This window comes from Leptonychotes weddellii, chromosome 5, assembly GCF_054177405.1.
Source record: "Leptonychotes weddellii isolate Sample4059 chromosome 5, ASM5417740v2, whole genome shotgun sequence".
Lineage (NCBI taxonomy): Eukaryota > Metazoa > Chordata > Mammalia > Carnivora > Phocidae > Leptonychotes > Leptonychotes weddellii.
This window is the reverse complement of record NC_138373.1, coordinates 3,386,555-3,411,553: the sequence shown is the minus strand read 5'-3', so window position 1 is coordinate 3,411,553 and position 24,999 is coordinate 3,386,555. Positions and strand designations below refer to the sequence as shown.

General features: G+C 45.8%; 2 protein-coding genes and 1 long non-coding RNA gene across 3 annotated transcripts in view; 2 read left to right on the top strand and 1 right to left on the bottom strand.

Annotated features, from left to right (window-relative positions):
• Positions 1 to 24,999, top strand: part of RADIL (Rap associating with DIL domain) — a 61,633-nt gene that overhangs the window by 7,134 nt on the left and 29,500 nt on the right. The window lies entirely within an intron of this gene.
• The window catches only part of LOC145721380 (uncharacterized), a 229,223-nt gene that overhangs the window by 182,333 nt on the left and 21,891 nt on the right, over positions 1 to 24,999 (bottom strand). The gene's annotated exons all lie outside the window — the stretch shown is intronic.
• Positions 7,114 to 9,357, top strand: PAPOLB (poly(A) polymerase beta). The gene has a single exon (XM_006751727.3). It carries the CDS (start codon positions 7,142 to 7,144, stop codon positions 9,065 to 9,067), a length of 1,926 nt encoding a protein of 641 aa, XP_006751790.1. The 5' UTR covers positions 7,114 to 7,141; the 3' UTR covers positions 9,068 to 9,357.

The window sequence follows — 24,999 nt, the reverse complement described above, 5'->3', positions numbered from 1 at the left end:
ACTGACATGTAGACAGTAATCGCCTCTGCGCGCTTCGGGGAGGGGTGACAGCTGGGCCATGTGGTCTTTATCAGCAGCTTGGGAAGGGCGAGAGAGAAGGTTCGTTTGTGTCTCCAGGACAGAATAGTGTATTTAGCCTAGATTTCTGAAGCTTGGCCTCACTGATGTTTTAGGCCCGTGGTTTGCTGCGAGGGCCGGCCTGTACACTGGAGGGTAGGTAGCAGTTCCAGGCCTCTGCCCGCTAGCTGCTAGCAACACCCCTACTCGCTGTGGCAACCAAAAATGTCCCCGGGCATTGGCGGGTGTCCCTGGGGGCAAACTTGCCCTGGATTGGGAACCACCAATTGGAACCTGGCGGCCTGAGCTTAGTTTGTTGACCACACCAAGCGCTTCACCACTGGGACCAGTGGTACGTGCCTTCATGGTCCTCAGGCCATGCTGTCTTGTGGCTCACTGAGGGACGGGGGCGCCTTGAAAGCCCAGTGTCTTGAGGGTGATATGCAGAGCTGCTTTTTCTGCCCGTGGATGCCCTTCCGTGTGGCCCGCATGGCCCTCGGAGGCTTGGCGTTGTTCCATTCCCTGCAGTGAGGGTCTCCTCTGCTTTGGGTGTCCTCTGGGAAGCAAGCAAGCTTCGAGCGTGTCCCAAGCTGCTGTGACCGAGGTGTGCAGGCTGCGCCATCGCAGGGCGTCTCTGCCTCAGCCGTGGGGCTGGTGACTGACCACCCTCCAAGTGTCTATGGTGTGGGGCATACAGTGGGTGCTCGGTAAGTGCCTGCTGCAGGACTGATGCGCGTAAGGAGAGCAAGCTCCTCTCTAAGTCCCACTTCCTGTGTGCATCTAAGACTCCACAGTTGGAATCCATTTTCTTTGCCAGGGGATGGGGATGGGGAGGAGAGAGGGTGGTGTGCTGACGGGGTGGAAGTCCCTAGTGCAAACTGTGGCTTGAGTGACGAGGAATGTGCCTCCCGGGCTCCTGAAAGTACAATCCGCCAGTCTCCCCTCTCCTTCAGGCCCGGTGCGAGGGGCCGGTGGTGGCAGATACGTTGTCTCTGAGCGCCTGACTTTGGTGTGTGGTTCCTTCCACCTTTCCATCCACAGGTGGGCAGATAGAGCCTGGACCCCGGTGACAGACAGAAATGTGAAGGCTGCATGGGAGTCCTCTGCTGTCTCCGCTGTGCACCATGAATCCTGTCCTCATACGTCCCCCAACCTCTTCGTGCTTTTGACAGTTTTCTCTTGCTATGAATCTGATCTTTAATAACTTCTCTCAGAATGAATGAGGTGATCTGGGTTTTCTTCTCCTTTTATTTAGGAGTAACTGCCTTGTGAGTCTTGAGTGAGACTCCTTCGAGCATATTCGCAGGGATAGAATCATTGTGGGCAGAGTTTATTTTATGTGGTTTGGTGAAAAGCAAGACAACCGCTAACTTTTCTCATCAGTCTCAAGTAATTGAGCTTAAAAGATATTTTTGAGGATTTTTAATTCAAAGAGAACATAAAATTGAATGGTTACTTGCAGCCCATCTCATCCTTTAATTCACCGTGTAGATTTTTAAAAAGTTCACAGCCTTCAGTTTCACATAAAAGTGCAGTGTTGGAGGAGGCTTAACTGCCCTGTTCCCCAAGCTGGTGGCGCCCACCCGGGGCCTGGCCAGCAGCACCCCCACCTCCCCGGGGACTTCCGGCCACATTATATAAGGAGCCTCCAAAACTTACCACAGAATCCACAGGGGGAGGTCAGAACTGGTGTAAAATGTTGACAAGGTGTAAACTATAAGAGGAATTGGCTAAGGAATGGCCAGTGTGGACACTGCAGGGAAGGAATTTAGCCAGTGAAGGAAGTGCATGCCTATGGGGCTGCAGGCTCTCCTGGGGTGTTGGAGACAGAAGGGATTAGGTGTCAGGTTGAGAGGATGAGCAGGAATACCAGACATCTGTCAGCCCTCAGATCCACGGTTCCTCATCTTTCTTCACATTTGGCCCCCAATGGGATGCTCACAGTGTGAGAGTGGATGTTAATTGGTTGTACGAGTAACTAGTGATTCTATAAACTAAATAGCACTTAGCTCATATTTTCTAAAACCTCTTTATAGTTTTACTGAAATTGATTTTAAATTTCTGGAAGAAGTATATTTTAAAAAACCCCATTAGCCAGCATAGTACAACAAATCCGCCTGGTTCTTGATGCCTTCTGTGTTGTACATACTGCAACAAGATGAATCAGCCTCTTTAAAGTTGTCTTGAAACAGGTAGACACAAAAGCAAAATTTCGGATTTGGTTAAATGGATAGAGAGACCTCACTTGGTCCAGTTAACCATGTGAAGCATTTCCAAGAAGTATTAATATATTAACAACTATGTTTTATTAACATTTAAAGCAGGTTGATATCTGTTGGTTCCCAAAAGTGACTTATAGTTTTGGGGAAAAACTTTTGGGGGATATATTTAAATCATATAGAATAGTGTCTCTTACTGGTTTTAGATAATATACTCACATAAACAGAGAATGCTAGTCAACTATCTTTTTTTTCCTTCTGATGGTTGAAGTGGCAGAAATGTTTCCAGAGATCTTAAATACATGTTCAGATGTGTACAGAGTGAAAGCAGTAAGTGAGGCCCAAGTCCACCTTCTTTTCTGTGCTGTCCTTGCACAGACGGAGTCCATCTTTGGGAAAGGAGCCTGGTTTTCAGATGCCCAAGATAGGTTTGAACAAGATGAGCAGGGGTAGGGGAGATTGACCTCCTTAGCTCCAAGACATGTTTTAAAACCATGGTAATTAAGGCATGTGGTTTGGGGGCAGGAACGTCCAAGCAGATGGAGGGAACAGAATAGAGAAGGCAAAGGCAGACAATGTTGAATGACCCAGTGGGAATTTGGTGCAATGCGGATTGCATCACAGATATTGGGGAAATGATTTTGTAAACAGTGTTGGGATAATTGGCATCAGCTAAAAGAAAGACAGATTTCATAAGAAGGCTTAAAACGCACAAACCGTAAGGGGAAAAGGTAGATGGATTTAAATATATAAAAGTTTAACCTTTCTGTTCAACTAAGGACACTACATAATAAGATTAAGATCTACCTGTGGTGCTGTAAATTTCAGTTCATTGCTTTTGACTGAGCCATAGTTTCCCATCATATACATATACCACATTATCCATTCCCCAAATCATGGGCACTCAGGTTGCATCCAGCTTCGTCCTGCTACAAACTATGGCATACCCTCCCTCTTGAGGGTCTGTGCAGAGTTCTCTGAGGGTGTTCTCCCAGAAATGGAATTGCTGGCTTGTGGATATGTCTACTTCGTTTCCTAGTAAGCACTGCTGGACCGCGGCTTCTGCAGAAAGGCGGCCATGACAATGGCGTGTTTTCCTGTGTGGTCCTTCCACGTCTTTAGGCACTGAGTATGAGCCCCTGACCCACGAAAATCCCCCCTGGAAACACTTTTAGGTCAGAAGGTGCTGTAGTGTAGTGGGGTACTAGAGTCATGCGGCCGTAGAGACTCCCTGTAGCCAACTGGCATGAGTAGCTGTGAATCGAGTTCCGAAATGACTTCCCAGAGGTTACAATGTGTAGATTTGAAACTGACCTCTACCTAATCAGAATTCAAGAAATGAGTCTTCTGGATATTGATTACCAGTGACTCAAAGGAAAAAGAACTGTGCTCATTCATTAATTTGTCAGCAAATATCTGTTGGTGCTTGACTAGGTATGTGTGTGTGTGTGTATATATATATATATATAGCAGTTGACAAAACAAATAGATCGTGTTCTCGTGGAGCTAAGAGTCTAGTGGGAAGTAAAGGCAAAGAAACAATCACACGGAAAACATAATTACAAATTGTGATAAGTGCTGTGGAGGGAAAGCACATGTGCCAATTTAGCATGAAGGTTAGGAAAATTCTCTCTGAGGAGATAAATTTTAAGCTAGTCTCAAGAATGACAAGACGTTAACGAGGTGAAGAGTAGTAGACACTTGGTGGAGCTAGAAGAGCTTTCTGGGCAGAGGGAAGAGCATTGTGTACAGACTCCGGATGAGAGACAGTGAAGCGAATGCCAGGCATTGGGAGAAGGCCATGTGGCTGGAGCATGGGGGAAAGCTGTGGGCATTGAGGCTGGAGAGATGGTCAGGGGAAGACCAACCTGGGTTGTTAGGTATTTTAGATTTTAGACTAAGTATAATGGGAGGCCACTGAAGGGGTTAAAAGACCACTCTGGATCCTAGTAGAAAATACTCAAAAAGGTCAGTAATAGGAGATTAATTAGGTTTTTATAGGAGTCTAGATGAGAGTTGATGGAAATCTCAAGTAGAGTTATGAGGGAACAGGTAGAGAGAAGTGTATGAATCCCAAATATATTCTAGAGGTAGGATCAACAATATTTGTAAATGAACTAGATATTGAGTATGAGAAAGAGGGAGGTGTTGAGAATGACTTCCAGGTTTCTGGTATGCACAGATGGATGGAGATGCCATTCACTAAAATGGTGACTACTGGGAGAGAAACAAATTATGGAGGGAAGAATAAGAGCCCTCTTTAGACTAAGTTAAGTTTCAGATATTCAATGGAGGTGGTAGATAGGAAGTCAGATAATATGGATCTGGAGCTTAGAAGAGAGTCTGTTATGCAGCGCCTGGGTGGCTCAGTCGGTTAGGTGTCCGACTCTTGGTTTCGGCTCAGGTCATGATCTCAGGGTCGTGAGATCGAGCCCTATGTCGGGCTCTCTCTGTGCTCAGGTGGAGTCTGTTTGGGATTCTCTCCCTTTCCCTCTGCCCCTCTCCCCTGTCCTCTCTCTCTCTCAAATAAATAAATAAATAAATAAATAAATAAATAAATAAATACTTAAAAAGAGTCTGTTACAAAAGCTTAAATTAAGCTGTAAATAGGTGATATTTAAAGCTGTGAAAATTGAGATCTAGGTAGTGAATGTACAAAAGATAAGGAGAAATGAGAGCTTAATATGGAAACTAGAGAAACACCAACTTTAGAGGCTAAGTAATGGAGGAGCAGTCAGCAAATCAGGCTGAGGGGAGGCCCAAGATGTACAAGACAGCACAAAGAGTGTGGTGCCATGGAGGCCAAGAAAAGGCTACTATAGGGCAAAAAAGATGTAGGCAATTGGATCCGTTGGATTAAACAACTTGGAAGTCACCAAAGACCTTACTGATAGCTGTGTTGCTGGAATGTTGAGCATGCAAACTATATTGAAATGGGTTGAAAAATAGGTACTTATATTTCTTGTAATATGTGGGATTACTTATCCTAGAAAATCTTTCTATATAAAGTACCTGAAGTGTTGGTTGAAATAGAAAAAAAAAAAAAATCTCCTTTAAGATGCATAGCTGAGTACCCAAGAAAATAAAGTAAATCAGCAGGGGTGAAAAAAACCAAAAAGAGCTACTTTGAAACCTCAGAATCTTAGCTGATTCTATAGCTGAACTATAATTGCTCTAGAGGCATTTGCCAGTCTTTATAATCAAGAAGCTTTAGTTTAGCAGCTGCCCAAGAAAGAGACATAGAGCTTCAGGACCTAAAGAGGCAGGGAAACACCTGGATATGGTTGCAACTCTTGAAGGGCGACACACTGAATGAAAAGATGGAATAGGAAGAATCTGATACTTGGTGAAAGGAGGTGACAAAGAGTTCTCTTTCTCAGTCTGGGTTCTGGGTGGGGAAAACTTCCCTAGAATCAAAAACCACTTTTCTTTTCACATATGTTTGGGGTTTGAAATCACACTACTCAGGTGATCTGGCTAGTCCCTGGAAAAGGAATTAAATTGTAGTGTAAAATATGATAGTGTACAAGGACATCTGATAGAAACAAAGCAATTCCTCTTTGGAAGGACATCCACACAGGCATCCCAAGCCTCACCAGAGATGAGCTCATGATCCAAAAATTACAAGACCCATGAAGCAATGCCTGTCTGAGTCAGTAGAAAACAAGCTAGAATCAGATTCTCAAGAATATTAAGAATTGGGGCCATTAGTTGTAGAATATTAAATAAGTTCAAAATGTTTACTGAATAAAAGGTAGAAAGAAAACAGGAAATAATAGGTGTCTTCCGAAGAGGCAGGGAAGATTTGGAGAAGGACAAGATAATGCTTCTAGTAATTAAAAATGTAAGTATTTAAATGGATGCTTCAGTGCTGGCTTAGACAGCAGACTAAGTACAAGTGAAGAGAGAATTGGAGAATTGAGAGGTAGATCTGGCATCACCCAGGAAGAAGCAGGAGGTAAGAGACATGAGAACCCAATGAGAGAGTCTATCACATGTGTACATGAGGAGAATCAAGAGAATGGTGTGTACAGCATATTCCAAGGCCATGCCTGAGCTTCTTCGGAGGTCATGGAGTGAAAAGCACGAATCTTACGATTCAGAAATCACAGTGTAAGGTAAATGGAAAGTTTACCCCTTGACACCGAGTGGTGGTCACACTGCAGGACACTGAGGATAGGGAGAATCTTTACAGCTGCCAGAAGGAAAAGACCAGTGAGCAGGTCAGTCAGACTGCAGACTTCCCAACAGAAACCGTAGACACCAGAGGTGGCAGACAGGACCTGCCAGCTGGAAAGAACAGAACTGCCACCCCAGAGTTGCAGACCCACTAAACCACCAGCCAGGCGCCGGGCCCCGGACGACGCAACGGGAGGCGCCTTGCACAGCAGACCCTCACTGTGAGGGGTTTCTGAAGGACGCGCCTTAGGGCGAAGGCCACCCGAAGCTGCCCCTGGAGAGGCAGTAGATCTGGGGTGTAAGGAAAAATGGTGATCAAGGGACAAGACGGTAGGTGTGTGTAAACAGTACTGATGAAGCCGAAAACAAGGCGTACCCTGGACCACCTGCACCAGCCCGAGTCCTGAGGCGGGACCTCGGAAACTACAACTCCCGTGAGGCTCCGCGCGGCGTGCAGGCTCCGTGGCGTGCGTGGCCCTTCTAGAATGCAGCTCTGAGGGCCCAGGCGCCATGTTGGGGCCGAGGGGACGGCAGAGAGGCGCTTGAAGCGGCGGGAGTGGAGCGGGAGCGGGTTGGACCTGGGCCGGTGGGAGCCCCGCCCCCCCGCCTCAGCGGATCATGACCCGGGCAGCGGCCGTGGAGGTCGCGGTGGCGGGGGAGGTGGCGTGGCGGGGCCGGCGCTAGAGATGATGCCGTTTCCGGTGACAACTCCGGGATCACAACAGATGCAGCCGCGCAAGCACTATGGCATCTCCTCCCCCATCAGCTTAGCGGCCCCCAAGGAGACTGACTGCGTACTTACCCAGAAGTTAATTGAAACCCTGAAGCCCTTTGGGGTTTTTGAAGAGGAAGAGGAACTGCAGCGCAGGATTTTAATTTTGGAAAAATTAAATAATCTGGTAAAGGAGTGGATACGAGAAATCAGTGAAAGCAAGAGCCTTCCACAAGCTGTAATTGAAAATGTCGGCGGGAAGATCTTTACGTTTGGCTCGTACAGATTAGGAGTGCACACAAAAGGTGCTGATATTGATGCGTTGTGCGTTGCACCGAGACATGTTGATCGAAGCGACTTTTTCACCTCGTTCTATGACAAATTGAAACTACACGAAGAAGTAAAAGATTTAAGGGCTGTTGAGGAGGCGTTTGTACCAGTTATTAAACTGTGTTTTGATGGTATAGAGATTGATATTTTGTTTGCAAGATTGGCACTGCAGACTATTCCAGAAGATTTGGACCTAAGAGATGACAGTCTGCTTAAAAACTTAGATATTAGATGCATAAGAAGCCTAAACGGTTGCCGGGTGACGGATGAAATTTTACATCTCGTCCCAAACATTGACAGCTTCAGGTTAACTCTGAGAGCCATCAAACTGTGGGCCAAATGCCACAATATCTATTCCAATATATTAGGCTTCCTAGGAGGTGTTTCCTGGGCCATGCTGGTAGCAAGAACTTGCCAGCTCTACCCAAATGCAATAGCATCAACTCTTGTACGTAAGTTTTTCTTGGTATTTTCTGAATGGGAATGGCCAAATCCAGTGCTGCTGAAAGAGCCTGAAGAGCAGAATCTTAATTTGCCTGTATGGGACCCAAGAGTAAATCCCAGTGATAGATACCATCTTATGCCCATAATCACACCAGCGTACCCACAGCAGAACTCCACATACAACGTGTCTGTTTCAACAAGGATGGTCATGATCGAGGAGTTTAAACAAGGGCTTGCTATCACGCATGAAATTTTGCTGAGTAAGGCAGAGTGGTCCAAGCTTTTTGAAGCTCCAAGCTTCTTTCAAAAGTACAAGCATTATATTGTACTTCTAGCAAGTGCACCAACAGAAAAACAGCATCTAGAATGGGTGGGCTTGGTGGAATCAAAAGTCCGAATTCTGGTTGGAAGCTTGGAGAAGAATGAATTTATTACTCTGGCGCATGTGAATCCTCAGTCATTTCCGGCACCTAAAGAAAATCCTGACAAGGAAGAATTTCGTACGATGTGGGTGATTGGGTTAGTGTTAAAAAAGCCAGAAAACTCTGATGTTCTCAGTATTGATCTCACCTATGATATCCAGTCTTTCACAGATACAGTTTATAGGCAAGCAATAAACAGCAAGATGTTTGAGATGGATATGAAAATTGCTGCAATGCATTTAAGAAGAAAGGAACTTCACCAGCTACTGCCTAATCATGTGCTTCAGAAACAGAAAACACATTCAACGGAAGGTGTCACTTTAACATCTTTGAGTGACAGCAGCCTTGACTTGTCTGCAGACAGGGAAGACAGCATGTCTGTGCCTTCACCTACTAGCACTATGAAGACTGGCCCAGTGACTGGCAGCTCTCAGGGCAGAAATAGTCCTGCTCCTGCCATAATGGCAGCATCTGTGACTGCCGTACAAGTTACTGAAGTTTCCTTGCAACGGGTGAATCCCGGTGAAAGCTTAGGGGGTGCATCGAGCGAAAGCATTCCTCAGACTGCCTCACAGCCAGCCCTTCTTCCGCCACCGAAGGCCACGGTTGCCAGAGTTGTTTCTTCAACACGTCTGGTAAACCATCCGCCCAGGCCTTCAGGGAGCACTGCGACAAACATAGCTAATCCTATAGTGGGAGTCTAGCAGACATTCTCACTGCATAAAGGACCAAGGAAACTAAAAGAAGAGGAACAGTCTCATAAAGAGACAAGTACAACTCTGTTAGAAACTCTTCAGACAGTGGATGGCCTCATGGCAGACATCCAGTACAGAACTTACTAATATCCCAGCTCTCCCTGCAAATCCTGTTCCTGTTCCCAAGAATTCAGTAAGACAGACTGAACTGATAAAAACAGCCTCAAGAGTCCATAAACTGTATCTGCCAACGCAACTTGCCGTCTTCAAGTGCTAAAGGAGGAGAGTGAAGGGTACCAAACTAGATTTAGCCTTATTTGGTAACTTCCCTTACTTGGCTAATCTTGATCAGAAGTCCAGGTTACTATATGATGCTAGAAGTACTATCATAAATGCGTCAGCAGCAGTTATAGTAACTATTTTAAAGGACGACTGCCCATGGAGAGAAAAACGAGAAAAAACCCTCCGGCTGTATTTGTACCCATGCATGACATCTGGACTGGATTTATGTTTGATGCGTTGTTGGGAAAATTTGCAATACAAACTGGTATCAGAATTCCTTATACTGATGATGCACTTTATGTATATTTTTATTAGAAAGTAGAACTGATTTTAAGCTTTTCAGCTTGATGCATTTTAGTTTTTTTCCTGAAGAGTTTTCTTCATTATTAATTGTCAAACTGGATGCCATTGTGTAGTGCGTACCAAACGTCAGAAAAAGCATAAAAATCCATCTACCTCGGTCCCCGTGAGGTAGCTGTAATCCTTTAAAATGAAGTGTCAGCTCATAGGGTATATATTTGACATTGAAACAGTGATTAGTAAGTCTTTGGTTTTGTCGGGACGCAATCAAGAAATAATATGTTGGTTTTATCTGTGGAATTGTTTTAGAGTGCATACAATCAGCAATCAAACAGCAAATACTGTGTCAGAACTAACAAACCTCCATATTCTCTTGTCCTTAAGGATTTGTCCTAAAACAAAAAAGCTTTTTGCCTCCCCTCCCTTCTTTATATTTGTATGTAGATTCATAAAAAAAACCTCAGAATGCTAGTGTATTCTTAACCATTATGTGAAACCCACAATCCTGTGGCCACATGGTACAAAACACTAGATTTTGGTTCCATGGCTAATATTTCACTTCACTGAACGTAATGAATTGGGATACAGTTATTGGTCTTGGATGGCTGTTGGAGCTATACATATGAGAAATTTGTATGTTCCACAGAGTATCTGCTTATGGTAAAGTTAATTTCCAATTTAAACATGTCAGCAAAAAGGCATTTTCCCCAAAATATTTAAACCAATTTTTATTTTTAAAGGACTCGCTAAAATTTATCAGTAAATTTTATATGTAGAAACATACAAAATAGTTTCTAGGAAGCACTTGATAACTAGGCAGCTTCCTGTTTTTGTTTTATCCTACAAGAGATTAGGAATGCCTTCCTTTAAATTAAAAAAAAAAAAAAGACCACTTGTAGCTAAGTGGTAGGGTGTCCCTGTTGAGGACACATGAATGGCAGCAGATGTAGATGAATGGAAACTTAGTCTGTCTTGATTTGGACACAGCGAGCCTGACAGATTTTCCAATTAGCCTGGTCCTGATTCCTGCCCTCCTCCAACTGTGTTCCTTTCTACCACGTGTGCATTTTTCATGTGAAACTGTAACTTCTTAAACCCTTTCCCTATCCTTCTAGATTAACTTTCCAAAGTTGGAATATAGTCTTCTTCCTTTTAGGCTCTGCAGTAATTGAGGCTTTCTTTTCACCCCTACTTTGTGATGTCAAGTGCACAGTATTCCTGTTGCCCACATCTTTGCCCTGTGCAGTCACCTTGCCCTTCTGCTGCAGTAAGTCGGGTGAAGTGTGCACTGGAGCTGTGCATTTCAGATAACTGGGGGGTCCGGCTGGAGTTGCCAGGCACAAATGTAGTCTTGTCATTCTATTTACACATTGGGGGGAAAATTAGTTTATTAAGTGTTTCATGTAACTATACTTGTTTAACCAAGCTGGGAACTTGGAGCTTTCTAGTTTTCATTAACTGAATATCAGACTAGTTTTTTCACAGGATGTACATAGTGTCTCGTGGCTGGAGTTGGCTTTGTTTTATAAAACCTGTACACCTTGTATTTTTCAAGCGCTATTTTGAAAACATGATGTATTTCTCCATTGAAAACAAAACAATAAAAATAAAGAAGCAAGCAAAGGGGTTTAAATCTGACAATAAGAGTTCAGATGCTCGGGATGCCTGGGTGGCTCAGTCGGTTAAGTGTCTGCCTTAGGCTCAGGTCATGATCCCGGAGTCCTGGGATCGAGCCCCATGTCGGGCTCCCTGTTCAGAAGGGAGTCTGCTTCTCCCTCTCCCTCTGCCCTTCCCCCTGCTCCATTTCTCTCTCTCAAATAAATAAATTTTTTTGATGCTCTTATATTGTTACAGAGGAGGATAAAGACGCTGATGAAATCTTCATTAAGTCTAGAATTCATGTTATAATGTTAGGGGAACATGTGAAAAGGCTAAAACTTCAATAAGGTAAAAAATGGAGTGAAAATAATTTTAATCAAAAGAAGGCAGGAAAAAGGGAGGCAAAAAAAGGGAGGGGGAGGAGCATAGGGAAAAACAGGTAAAAAGAAAATACAGTCTAAGATGGTGGAAATGAAACCAAATATATGTCACTATATATAACAAATGGACCAGAGTTCCTGACTAAAGAGTGTCAGATTCCACGGAAAAACTGAGTGCAGCTGTGTGCTGTTTATGAGAGACACATCCAAAACCTAAGATATAAAAGAATGGAAGAAATACATGCTAAGGGAAAGAGACTGTTAGAGTGACAGTATCATCCAGGCAGATTTCATAGCAGAAATAACAACTAGGGACAAGAGTGACTACTGCTCTTAACAATAGAATGAATAATGTACCATGAAAATGGAACAATTTAGAACTTATTTTCACCTAATAAATTAGCCTCAACATAAAGTACCATAACAAGCGAGGATTAGCAGAATTGCCATGTCATTGTCATAGAAGATTTTAAAGCAGCTCTTTCATTAATTGATATCAAGCAGACCAAAAAAAAAAAAAAGGTTTTTGAGTACAACAGAGGTTGGCAAGCTTTTTCTATAATGGGCTAGATAGTAAGTGTTTTCGGCTTTGTGAGGCCATACGGTCTCTGTCTCAACTACTTAACTCTGCCTTTGTGGAATGCAAGCAGCCAGAGATGATATGTAAGCAGATGGCCAGGGCTGGATTTGTTAACCCCCCCACCCCTCCCCCGCGGCTGGCGTTTGTCATCCCTGATCTCTTGGATATTTATTATAGTACCTTCCGCCCAACAAGTGGAAAGTGTGTATCATTCTCAAATAAGCACTGGGCATGTGCAAAAATTAGCCTCCTGCTTGATCAGAAAGTAAGACTCAGCATATTGCAGAATATCTGATTCATAGAGCATATTCTTTGATTACAAAACAGGTTTTATTTTATTCAGTAACAAATAGCGTAGAGAAGAATTTCCTGAAAAAGACACCCACACACAAAAATGGCTCAAACCATTAAAGGCTGATGAACAGAATCTCTTAATTGTATTAAATAATGAACAGTGAAAAGTGAAAAACAAGCTCAAGCAGGGAGATTTTAGAATACATAAAACTGACAAATGATTACTATCTGGAATATATCAAGGACGCCAAAAACAATCTGGTTAAGAAGATCAAACTACCCAATAAAACATGGGCAAAAGAAGTGCACAGGTGTCTCAGAAGAGCGGCTAGGAATAGACAGTAAGCACAGAAAGATGCCCCATCTCATTAGCAGTGAGGAAACACGAATTAAGAGCACAGACATTTGTCTTACAGAATGTCAGTCTAACAACATCTGGGCTTGTGAGGAGGGGGAGCCTTGGGAGCTCTAGCCCAGGGTCTTTGAAAGCAGGAAGTGTCTCCCTCGGGAGACAGTTTGGACTTACCTAGCACCATTGGCCTGCTCGCGCATACCTCTGCCACCGGGCTGTGGGACGTTGATGTGCTTCATTTTACTGGTCCCCTGAACCCTCAAGGTGCCAGTCTGTGGGCCCCCTCTGTGGCTGCATCCAGAAGTCTACACCCCTCCAGTTTTCCTCCAGTGTGCATGTAAATATCATCATTTTCTACATATGCCATGGTGTCAGAAGAGTTGGGAAGCACTCTCCTAGAGACTCTGTCCCATGGGTCACCAGGAGAAGAGTACGGGAGTGTTGGTAGCAGCGTTTGGTGATAGCTTAAAGCTTGAAATAACCCACAAACCCATAAATGGGGGAATGGGTAGATAGTGGTGTCTTCATGCAATGAACAGTGTAGAGCTGTGTGGTTAAGTGAACTACAGCTACGTGCGTCAATGTAGATGTATCTCACAATATTGAGGAAGAAAGAAAATTGCAGAAAAATAGTGGGATACAAGCAAAGTAGAGCAGTATAACTTAGGGTTACAAAAATGTGTGATCTAACCATAATTTAAGGGAATGTTAATCACAGAATCCGGAGTAGTGCTTCCCTTTGGTGAGATGAGAGGTAGGGAGAGGACAGGGAGGTATAGTTTTGAGAACACAGTGAGCCTAGAAATGTTCTACCTTTTTCAGGTTAGGTGGTGGATGAAGCAGTGTTCATTTTATTATTAGTCTAAGTTATAAATGCTTTCATATGTGTGAACTATTTTCTGGTCAAAAAACCAATACCACAGTGGTATCTTAGAAGCGTCTGTGTCAGTTAGGAACTACATTTGGCCAGGTGACCAGTGGAGCCCAGGACAGGTTTCTTTTCTTTCACATTACGGCAGCGGTAGGTTCAGGGCCAACAGGTGGCTTTGCAGGTCATCAGGGCCCCACAGCCCTTCCACGTTCAGCCCCACCGTTCTAGTTCATGCCTGCAGTCTGGAAGGTCCCCTCTAGTGCAGGATGATTACGGGGCCCCTGCCATCACATCCGTATTTAAGGCAGGAAGAGGGGGCCAGGCAGAGATGTCCCTGCCAACCGTATCCTCCTTCCATGGAACTTTCTTAGAAGTCCCAACGGGAACATGCCCTCCTCGCTCACTGACAGGACCTTCGTCGCCTGGCCATGCCTATCTGCAAGACACACTGGAAAAGGTAGTTTTAGTGAGCTGGGCGCATTACCTCGCCGTTCCTCAGCATGCTGCTGTTAGGAAGGAGGAGAGAATGGGTCCTGACCAGCAGCGATGGCCGTCTCCAACACAGCACTCAGGTATTTAGAAGTTCAAACACTTCCAAGTAACTCAGGGATCAAGAAAGACTTTAACGTGAACCAGAACTTGTGGGATGCAGCTGATGTGGGATTTGGAAGGAGGGGCATAGCTTTTTTTATTTTTTAAGATTTTATTTTAGAGTGTGAGCACGAGTCGGGGGAGGGGCAGAGGTAGAGAGAGAATCTCAAGCAGACTCCGACACGGGGTTCAGTCTCCTGACCCTGAGATCATGACTTGAGCCGAAACCAAGAGTCGGACGCTTAATGAACTGAGCCACCCACCCAGGCACCCCAAGGAGGGCCATTGCTTTAAATGCTTTTACTGAATAAAGCCTGAACACTGGTGAGCTACCTGCCTACTGGATTAGGTAAAAATATATGTCTAATAAATTCAGTGAGAGAAGAAAATAAACAATGTAGAGCAGAAAGCAAACAGAAAACACGCAGGGGAGAGGATCAATGAAATGAAAAGCGGGTTCTTTGAAAAGACTAGTAGTCAAAACTGGAAGACTGATGAGGAAAACGAAGATGGCGCATAGCAGCGGTCTCAGATGTGAAAGGGGTGCAGCTCCAGCTGCTGTAGGGGGTTTTGAAAAGGATCTTACGGATAGCTTTTTGCCAGCGAATTTGAAGACTTAGATGAAATAGACAATCTTCTAGAAAAAGATGGCCTACCGAAGCTCTCTCAAGAAAGACTGAACGCTTGACAGTCTCCCCGAGAGAGAGAGTGAGCAGTTCGGACGCACGCCCAAACCCACCCCAGCCGTGCAAACACTGGACCCGAAGTCTGTACAGGCCAGTTCTTCTTCATACTCAAGGACAGGATTATTCCAATACTGCACCTCCGACTGTTCCAGAGGACAGAAGAGAAGCAACGTTTTATGGAGCCGGAACCAGGGAAGGGAAGGACGAGAGAGTGGGGAGGTGTCCGGTGGACGCTCTGACTCGGCGAGCCCGGGCCTTCGATTTCTCGCAGCACCACTGTTCTCATTCCTGGAACTGGCCAAAGCTTTCAGGACCAAAGTAGCTTCAGAAACTCCCACCTCTGGGTTCTTTTTGTTCAGATGTTGGCCTGACAGCTTCTTTCTCGGTTGTTTATGCCCCACATGGCCAGCGGGAATGCTGTCCTTGTCCAAAGTCAGCTGTATTTTGGAGAACAGACACCTCTCTAAATGCTAACAAACATAGTCACGTTTAATTTCACATAAATTTGTTCACGTGATAGAAACTTTTTTCTCACCATGGAATTCTCTCTCGCATCAGTGCCTCTGCCATTCTGTTTCCTCCCGATTTCATGGTAATGACCTGGTGTGGACACGTATCAGTGTTCTCTTGCCATATAATAAAGTACCCCACGCATAGCAGCCTTTCCTTAGCTCACAGATCAGCAGGCTGGCATGGCTGGAATCTCAGGGTATCACCAGGTCGAATCCGAGGTGTCATCCAGGCCGAGCTCTTGTCAGGAGGCTCCTCCTTACTGTGGGCAGAGTTCAGTTCCTCACCGTTATAGGGCTGAGCTTCCCATTTCCCTGCCGGCTGTTGTCTTGGGGCTGCTCCCACCTGCTTTCCACCTGCCCCCCCTTCAGGTCAGCAGGGTTGCACCAGCCCTCCCCCGTTCTTCAGATCTTTGACTTCCTTTCAGCTTTTAAAGGCTCATGTGCTTGGGTTAGGCCTGCCTGGAGAGTCTCCCTTTAGATGAACCCAGAGTGAACTGATGATCAGTTACACCTGCAAAAGCCTCTTTTGCCATAAAGCAGAGCCTGGCTGGGGGCAGGATGGCTGCCCCATGTACAGGTCCCTCCACACTCAGGGGAGGTGATTATACAAGGGCAGGGGTCCCTGGGGGTCATCTTAGGTCTGGCTAGAGCTGTATCCGTAGCAATGGCAAAATGCTTCAGCCGTCCCCAGGCCCCACAGCCTCATGCCATTATGTATCCGTTCAAGTCCCAGTGCTTGTCATGCACATAGTGTGAGTCAGGGGTGGAGCAGGTGCCCGAGTACATCCACTAAGTGCAGGCCTCCCCACCTGCGGGCCTGTGGGACCAGAGGCTCCCGGCATGCAGTGGCCGGCCAGGTGCAGGACAAGAGTCACGGCGTGCTGCATCAGAAAGAGGGCCGTGGACGGCGAGAAGGAGCCGCTGGTCCAGGCAGTGTTTGAAACCCAGCCCGGCAAACTGCAGCTGGAGTCCGTGGTTAAATTTCAAGGCCTGGGAACACACTGCCTGCCGTCCTCTGGGCTCTGAGCCATCCTTTGTTTTCCCTGAAAATGGGATTCCTCTGCAGCCCAGCGAGTGGCTTCCTCAGCCTGCTGCCTGTCAGGAGCCTCTGTCGTGCCGGGCTCCCTCCGCCCTAGTCTGAGCTGCTTGTTCTGGAGAATCCGGAGGCTGGGCTGGGTGTGGATTCCTGGGGCATACACTGTCACACAAGCCACACCCACGGACGATGCTTCTGACATGGCCCTTCTCTGCTTCCAGCTTCTGCTGAGATGTGAGGGTGCTCGCTCGTAAGCTTCTCCAGCGCCCCTGGTTGGATGAAGAGAACCGATGAGGAACACCCTTAGTCTCTTGCAAGGGTCTTTGTGTGGCCCAGCGCTCTGACCTCCAGATCCTTCCGAGGCGCCAAGAGAGGGTTGAGCAGGACACTGAGCCTCGTCTCTGTGCCACACTCCCCCACAGCGGGTTCTGACTCTTGGCCTCTTGTCATGTGGAGAGGCTGAGCATTTGCAGTCATGCAGTCGGGCTCCCTTTTCATTCTCCGTTCTTCCATTTCTCCCCTCTTTGCCTCTCAAGACAGGTAGCAGAGCCTAGGTGGCTTCTGCTGAGCAGTCTGTTCAGGCCCTTCAGTTACAGGTCCTGCTTCTGCACAACCAGGTCCCTTCCTGGGTTTCCAGGAACCCACGTGTCCTTGTGAGCCTCCGCGGCAGCTCCCTCAAAGTCTAGATTCCCGGGACACGCTGCTCACAGCAGTTTCTACTTCCTCGGAGACAGTTTAGGGAAGTGCTCCTCTGTTTCTTGGAGTCCCTACCAGCAGCGTCTTTCCTGCCCACGTTTCTATGAATAGCCTGCTGAAGGCTGTCGGGACTCCATCTACCATGCTCCCCGAATTCTTCCGACCCTGGAATACCTGCCCCGTTGTAGGTATTGGTTACAGCAGTGCCTTACTTCCCGGCTTGCAAATCCACTGTCATCCCCGTAACAAATAACCACACATCTAGTGGCTTAAAACAACACCCTTTTAGTGTCTCACAGTGTCAGTGGGTGGGGAGTCTGGCATGGGGTAGCTGGACCCTCTGCTCACCTGGCAGCTGCGGGCCCTCAAGCCCACAGGTTATCGGCAGCATGCAGTTCCTTGGGGTTGTAGGACTGGGGTCTCCGTCTAGCCTCTGCCTTTCCTCCTGCTGCTGCTACCTGTCAACCAGGGGCCCCTCCCAGCCCCGCAGTGGAGCACCCCCTTATTCAAACCCTTCTCACAGGTCAAGTCTCTGATTTCTGTGACCGGCCGGAGAAAACTCCCTGCTCTGATGGCACTCACGTGATTAGGTCGGGCCCCCTGGATTGTCTCTGTATCTTAAGATCAACCCCATTGGTACTTTAATTACATCTGCAGAATCTCTTGGCCCTTGAACACAATGATGGGAGTAATCCCAGGAGGCGGAGATGATGGGGGTCATCTTAGAATTCTGCCTCCCTCGGTGGCCTTCTGTAGTTTCTCTGCCCTTGGGCAATCCTGTGCAGCCCCTACTCAAGCAGGCACATGCGTGGGCTTTGGGTCAAAGTTTGTTTTTTTAGCAATGGGATCACATACTTGGTTTTCCTGGCAGACCCCCCTGCATCTTTTTTTTTTTTTTTTTAAGCTTTTATTTATCTGTCAGAGAGAGAGAAACTCCCTCTACTACTATTACAGTTCTCATTCATTCACTTTAGGAATTATGGAATACTCCATGGTGTGGATGGAGCGCTATGTATGTTTTGGGATCATTAAGAACAATTTTGTAGGGTGCGTGGGTGGCTCAGTCGTTAAGCGTCTGCCTTCGGCTCAGGTCATGATCCCAGGATCCTGGGATCGAGCCCCGCATGGGGCTCCCTGCTCGGCAGGAAGCCTGCTTCTCCCTCTCCCACTCCCCCTGCTTGTGTTCCCTCTCTCTCTGTCAAATAAATAAATAAAATCTTAAAAAAAATTTTTTTTTGCAATACAGGAATATGTATTACTTACCACTAAAATAAAAAGGACTATTAAACTGGACACAATGAGCATGGGAATTAAAATTGCTTAAGACCCTGTATGTCTAAAAAGATCCTTATCCTGCTTAATACTCGATTAATAGTTTATCTGGGTGTAGAGTTTTAGAATGAAAACACGTTCTTCCTAGAATTTTCAAGTTGGCCCATTTCTCGTAGCTTCCAACACCCCTCGGAGAAGCTGCTAGACGCTGTGTTTCCTCCCCCCTCGTGTCTCCTTCTGAAAGCACCTAATTTCTTTATGCTGCTCCCTCCCCAGCCTTGCCCTGAAGAGTCGCCTGTGCCTTGGGAGGGTGTGTTTGCTCCTGGGGGGAGAGTCTTACCTTTTTACTTAAAAAAAATTATGGTTGTAACTATTATTTATATATATCCATTTGCATATCTTGACCCTTCATGCATTTTTTAACCTCTCTTGTGTGTTGGACTTTGATGGGCCATTTTAATCTAAAAACTCATGATCTTCAGTTCTGGAAAGATACATTACTCTCTTGATGATTTCTTCTGGCTCTTCTGTTATTTAGGTTCTGGATCTGTTTTTCTGATTTTTTTTTTTTTTCGTCTCCTAGTTTCTCATCTTTGTCTTCTTGCTCTACTTTCAAAGCAACAGCCCCCACTGTTTCTTCCAACCTGCGGTGAGCGGTGAGCGTGGGGAGCTTATTCCAGAGCAGTGGTGCGTGTTGCGGGGGGAGATGCAGAGTGGTGGGTGGGGGTGGCCCTTCACTGGGGGCAGGATTCCCAATGAGAGATGGGACTGCTCTGCTCTGATAGGAAGAACTGCTTCTGAGGCTGGACCCAGGGGACGCCCTCCTGCTGGGGTTGGAGCGGAAAGCGGCCCCTGGGTCAGTCGCGTCTGTCTGTGCTAGCTGTCACGTGTCACCCCGTCCTCCGAGAGAGGGCTTAGCGCCATCTTGTCATCTTGGGAGAACCAGATAAGGGCCTTGGGTCCAGCTAAATAAAATTCTTGCTTCTGCCACACCGCTGTTTCTGTGTCACAGTTCTGGAATGCTCTGTTTCCGTGTGTGACTGACTGACAAATGGCTTGAGCATTTTTTCTACTCAGTTACCCATTATCTTAATTGGGTTATTAGTTCCTTCTAAAGAGGGGATGTTGTTTCCCGACTGAGACTCGAATTAATGTGAGAGGGTCCAGGTTTTACCATGGAAATAATTCTCGTCAGTGCTTTAAAATGCAGTTTCTCGGGGACGGGGTGCGGGGATGGGGTAACTGGGGGACAGGCTTTAAGGAGGGCACATGATGTAATGAGCACTGGCTGTTGAATATGCAACACTGTATGAATGTACGAATTGTACGAATGTATGAATTACTGAACTCCATCTCTGAAGCTAACGCTGCATTATATGTTAATTGAATTTAAATAAAATTAAATTTTTAAAAAAAGGCAATTTTTTTCCACTTAAAAAATGACATTTCGGGGCGCCTGGGTGGCTCAGTCGGTTAAGCGGCTGCCTTCGGCTTAGGTCATGATCCCAGGGTCCTGGGATCGAGCCCCGCATCGGGCTCCCTGCTCGGTGGGGAGCCTGCTTCTCCCTCTCCCTCTGCCTGCCTCTCTGCCTACTTGTTCTCTCTCTCTCTCTGTCAAATAAATAAATGAAATCTTTAAAAAAAAAAAATGACATTTCTATTGTTGAAAATTTGGAAATAGGGGAAATATAAAGAAGAGAATAAAAATCACCTAAAATGCCCCCTCCTATCATTCCAGTCTCTTCTTAGTGTTGTATTTACTTTCTTACACAATTTAAATAGACATAGTTAAATGTCCTCCATTTTTTTGAACTTTTATTTATTTGCTCATATTATGAACATAATTTTTAATGCCAGTGAATGAGTGTATCTGCCATATTCCTATTGGATTTTAAGAATAGTTCCCATTTTTTCTTTGTGAATAATGCTTATATAAACATCCTTGCACATAAATGTTTGATTCCTTTCTGATTATTTCTGTAGGACAGCAACCTAAAAGTGGAGTTCCTTTGTGGAAGGATGGAGATGTCTCTAGATGCTGATATGTCTCTATCTAGTGGTGGTATGTAGCTTAAGAGCTATTTTTAGAACTGGGGGTGGATCAGTGCCACTTTCTGTTCCCACCAGCAGTTTCTGAGAACATCCATCTCCGTACCCTCACCATCGCACGATTCTGTCATGTAAAATTGTCCGCTAGTTTGACAGGGGAACACGATTTCTCACTGCTGCAGTTTGTGTTCCTGGAGGATTTGTGAGGTTGAATGGTTTTTACAGTGTTTGCGAAGTGTTTATATTTCTCATTCAGTACCCATGTGCTTGATTTTGAGATACTTCAAGCACCAGAAAGCAGACACAGGGTAATGAATGAATGATTTGTGTACCTATGACCCAGCTGAAGGACTAGGCTGCAGCAGACAGAATCCCAGGGGGGACAGTGTTCCCTTGGAAGTTTTCCTGGACACTCAACCCCTCCCGGCAGCATCCCGTTTTCAGAACCACTGGTGTAGACTAGGCTGGTGTAGACCGTTACCGAGAGCGGACTCTGCGCCGTGTTCCTGGCTTCTGGTGTCCCCAATGTCTCCTGCAGGCCCCTCCGCCAGCCAGACTGTGTCCTCTGTGCCCCGGAGAGGCAAGGCAGTGCGGCTGTGAGGCGGGGGTGAGGTGTGTGTAGCTGCGTGTGTGGGAGAGGGCAAGCGCTGGGCTCCGTGGAAACCCTACAGAGCGAGCACTGCACACCTGAGCTGTGCCCGGAGCGCAGGCGCGGCCCCGCTTGCTGGTCGCCTGCTCTATCCGCACTAGGTCGCCGTGACTCCGCCCTCGCCTTTCCCCCCCCCGCACACAGGTGCCACGTCCTGATTTTCTCACGCCCGCCTTCTCGCTTTTAAGTGACACCAGCCTTGTGTTTTGTCCTACACGGTAGTTTCATTTCACCTGTTTTGAGTGTGTGGGTCTTTGGGAAGAGGATTTGTTGAGACCCTTCCTCAGATGTTCCTGGTGTCCTGAGCTCCGTGCTGTGTCTGCTGAGAGGATCGCGGGGTTTGGGCTCTTAGTCTATGGATTTGGTGTATTACAGTTATTGATTTTTGTATGTTAAATCTACCTTGTGTGCCTGGGATAAGTCCCACTTGGTGGTGATGTGTCATCCTTTTTATCTGTTGCTGGATTTGGTTTGCCAGTGTCTTATTAGAGACTTCTTCGTCTCCGTTCATAAGGGAGGCGAGTCGGTGGTTTTCCTGTGATGGCTTTCTTCTTTCTTTTATTGGACTTCACAAACCTGTGCACTGGATTCTTTGGTCGGCCCTGGAAGATTCTCAGCTGTTTTCTTTTCAAATATCACCTTCGCCCCATTCTTATTCCTCTCTTCTTGGAGCTGTCTTTAAACACGTGTCAGACCTTCTCTCTCTGTCTTCCATATCTCGTAACCCCTCTTGTAGAATTTCTCTTTCTTTTGGTCTCTTTGCACCACTTCCTGGATAATTTCTTTTGACTGGTCTTTTAGTTCACCCATTCTCTTTTCTGTTGGGTCTGATATGTTGCACTGAAGTTGTAGTTTCTGTTACTGTATTTTTCATTTCTAGAGGTTCTAATTGGTTATTTTTCAAACCTGGCGTTGCTGTTTATAATTGATTGTTCTCTACAGATTTCAAAGTGTGTTTTATTTCTTTAAACAGGCTGAGTGTAGGAGCACCTGAGTGGCTCAGTCGGTTAAGTGTGTGCCTTTGGCTCAGGTCATGATCCCGAAGTCCTGGGGTCGAGGCCCGCATGGAGTCCCACATCGGGTTCCTTGCTCAGCAAGGAGTCTGCTTCTCCCTCCCCCTCTCCCTCTGCTCCTACCCCTGCTCATGCTGTCTCTCTCACTTGCTCACTCTCTCAAATAAATAAATAAAATCTTAAAAAAAATAAAAAAATAAACAGGGTATGTATAGTTTTATATCTTGTGTATGGTAGTCTCAACATCTGAGCTCCTTTTCTTGGAAGGAAACTTTTCACCGAAATATAGCATACAAACAGAAAAGTGCACAGATTATAAGTGTGCAGCTCAGTGAATTTTCAAAAAGTGAGTGTACCATGAAGCAAGTATGCAGATCAAGAGATAGGACATTACCAGGACTCTAGTGGGTTCCTGCATTGTCCCTCCCGACAGTTAGTCACTGGCCCAACTGTCTTCCAACACCAAAGATCACTTTTGCCTGTTCTTGTGTTTCCCATAATAGAATCATATCATATATACCTTTTTGTGTCTGGCCTTGTTTTTGTTTTTTGTTTGTTTTTTGCTTAATATCATATTTTAAAGACTTATTTTGTTGGTTCGGGAAGAGTTCATTACTGCTGTACAATATTGCATTTTATGAATACACCTCAATTTATGTAGCTATTCTCTTGTTGACAGACACTTGGGTTTTTCCAGTTTGGTCTCAATAGGAATAATGCTGCTGGGGGTGCCTGGGTGGTTCAGTCAGTTGGGTGTCTGCCTTGGCTCAGGTCATGATCCTGGAGTCCTGGGATCGAGCCCCATGTCAGGCTCCCTGCTCAGCGGCGAGTCTGCTTCTACCTGTGGCCCTCCCCGCTCTCATGCTCTCTCTGTCTCTCTCAAAAAAGTAAATAAAATCTTAAAAAAAAAAGTATATACCTAGGAGTGGAGTCAGTGGGCCAGTGGGTGTGTGTATGTCCAGCTGTAGGAGATGCTGCTAAACCTTTTTTTCCTAAGTGTGTGCGCCTATTTTTACTCCCACCAGCAGTGTGTAAGAGTTCTGACTGTTCCATTTTCTCTCTCATACTTGGTGCTGCCTGTCTTTTCCATTTTAGCAATTCTCACGGTTGTACAGTGCTATTGCTTTGTGGTTTTAATTTGTAAATCTGATGATTAATGAGGTTAACCATATTTTCCTATGTTAAAAAACCATTTGGGATATTCTTACTTTGCAGTATCTGTTCAAAGCCCTTTTCTACTTTTCTGTTGGGTCCTCTGCCTCTTTCATATTGATTTTGGAGACGAGTCCTTTTTGTGATGTATGTACTGCAAATATCTCCTCTTAATCTGTAGTTTGCCTCTACATTCTTCTGAAGAGAAGTTCTTAATACAATTACTGTGCCAGTCAGGAAAGAAGAAACCACACCAGATGGGAAGGGGAATTCAGGTTCACGAACGGTCCTGTAATGTCCTGGTATGAGACCTCTAGGTGCCACTCAATAATGGGTTAGGAGTTGTTTCTCAAAAGGAAGGAAGCAGGTGTGCTCCAAACTCCTGAGGTTGGCCCCAGAGGGTCCACACTGCAGACTTATTTGCCACAGATTCTTCCAGTGCTGTTGGATCCCCAGGGTCGGAGCGGCTTGCCTGCAGCCCAGACTTGCTGCCCATCTTCCTCTTGCTCTGGTCTCCACTAAAACTTGGCGCCTGTGGGTTCAGTGGTGCACCGAGGTGTACTAACAAGGGTAGAAGTGGGTGTTCAGGGAAGGAGGCCTCCCCTTTTGGCTCCCACGTGAGGTTATTGTAGGTGCTGGAAGCAAGGGAAGGCCGGTCTTTTTAGATGCAGGAGGACAGGCTGTTTCTCTTGGCAAGTAAGGCTCAGATTGAATCAGCGGTTCAAGCTTCTCAGCGTCATTGGAGCCCACCCTCCTTTCCCTGTTCCAAGGTTTAGGGTCCCTCTTTCTCCCAATCAGTGCCTTAACTTTCACATAGGAAACTTGGTGAGGCTGTGGATTCAGTTTTCACTGTTGTTCTGCAAACCACACAGTTAAATTTTGTATCTGAATTTTAGTTTGGTGGACAAAAGAAACATTCTTTTAGGGTCCCTCTAGAAACTTTCTTGTTTCTTTGACCAATGTAAGCATCATATTTGAAGGGCTGTGCTTGTCAGTCTCTGTAACCTCCCCAGGGCACTGAGAAGCATCCGTGGGCAGTCTTCCCTTTGTGAGCAGCGCCTTCCCCCCATGTAAGAAATCTTTTTTTTTCCCATGTAAGAAATCTTTGTGTGCCCAATGCCATGAGGATCTTTGCCTGTGCTCTGAATGCTTTCTTGTTTTACCTCCATGGCCAGATCTGTAATCCATCTGGAGTTAATTTTTGTGGATGGTGTGAGGTAGGGGTCATGATTCCTGTTTTTTCCATATGGAGATTCAGTTGACCCAGTATCATTCATTGAGAAGACCATCCTTTCTATGGATGTGAGATTCTGTTCCAGGACTCTCATTTCTGTTCCAGTTGTCTGTTGGTCCGCATACCAGTGCCACATTCTCTGTTACCGTAGCTTAGAAGAGGCTCTTATTTGGTAGTGCAAGTCTTCCAGCATTGTCATTGATCTCCAAGGTTACCTCACCCTTTGCATTGCCATATATGTCTTACCAGTTTGCATGCACACACATACTTGATTGTGCATGCACTCACACACACGCACACACTTGCTGAGACCCTGTCTGCAATTGCATTGCCTTGAGCTTCTGCACCAGTTTGGAGAGAACTAACATCCATACACTCCATCAACTTGGTATA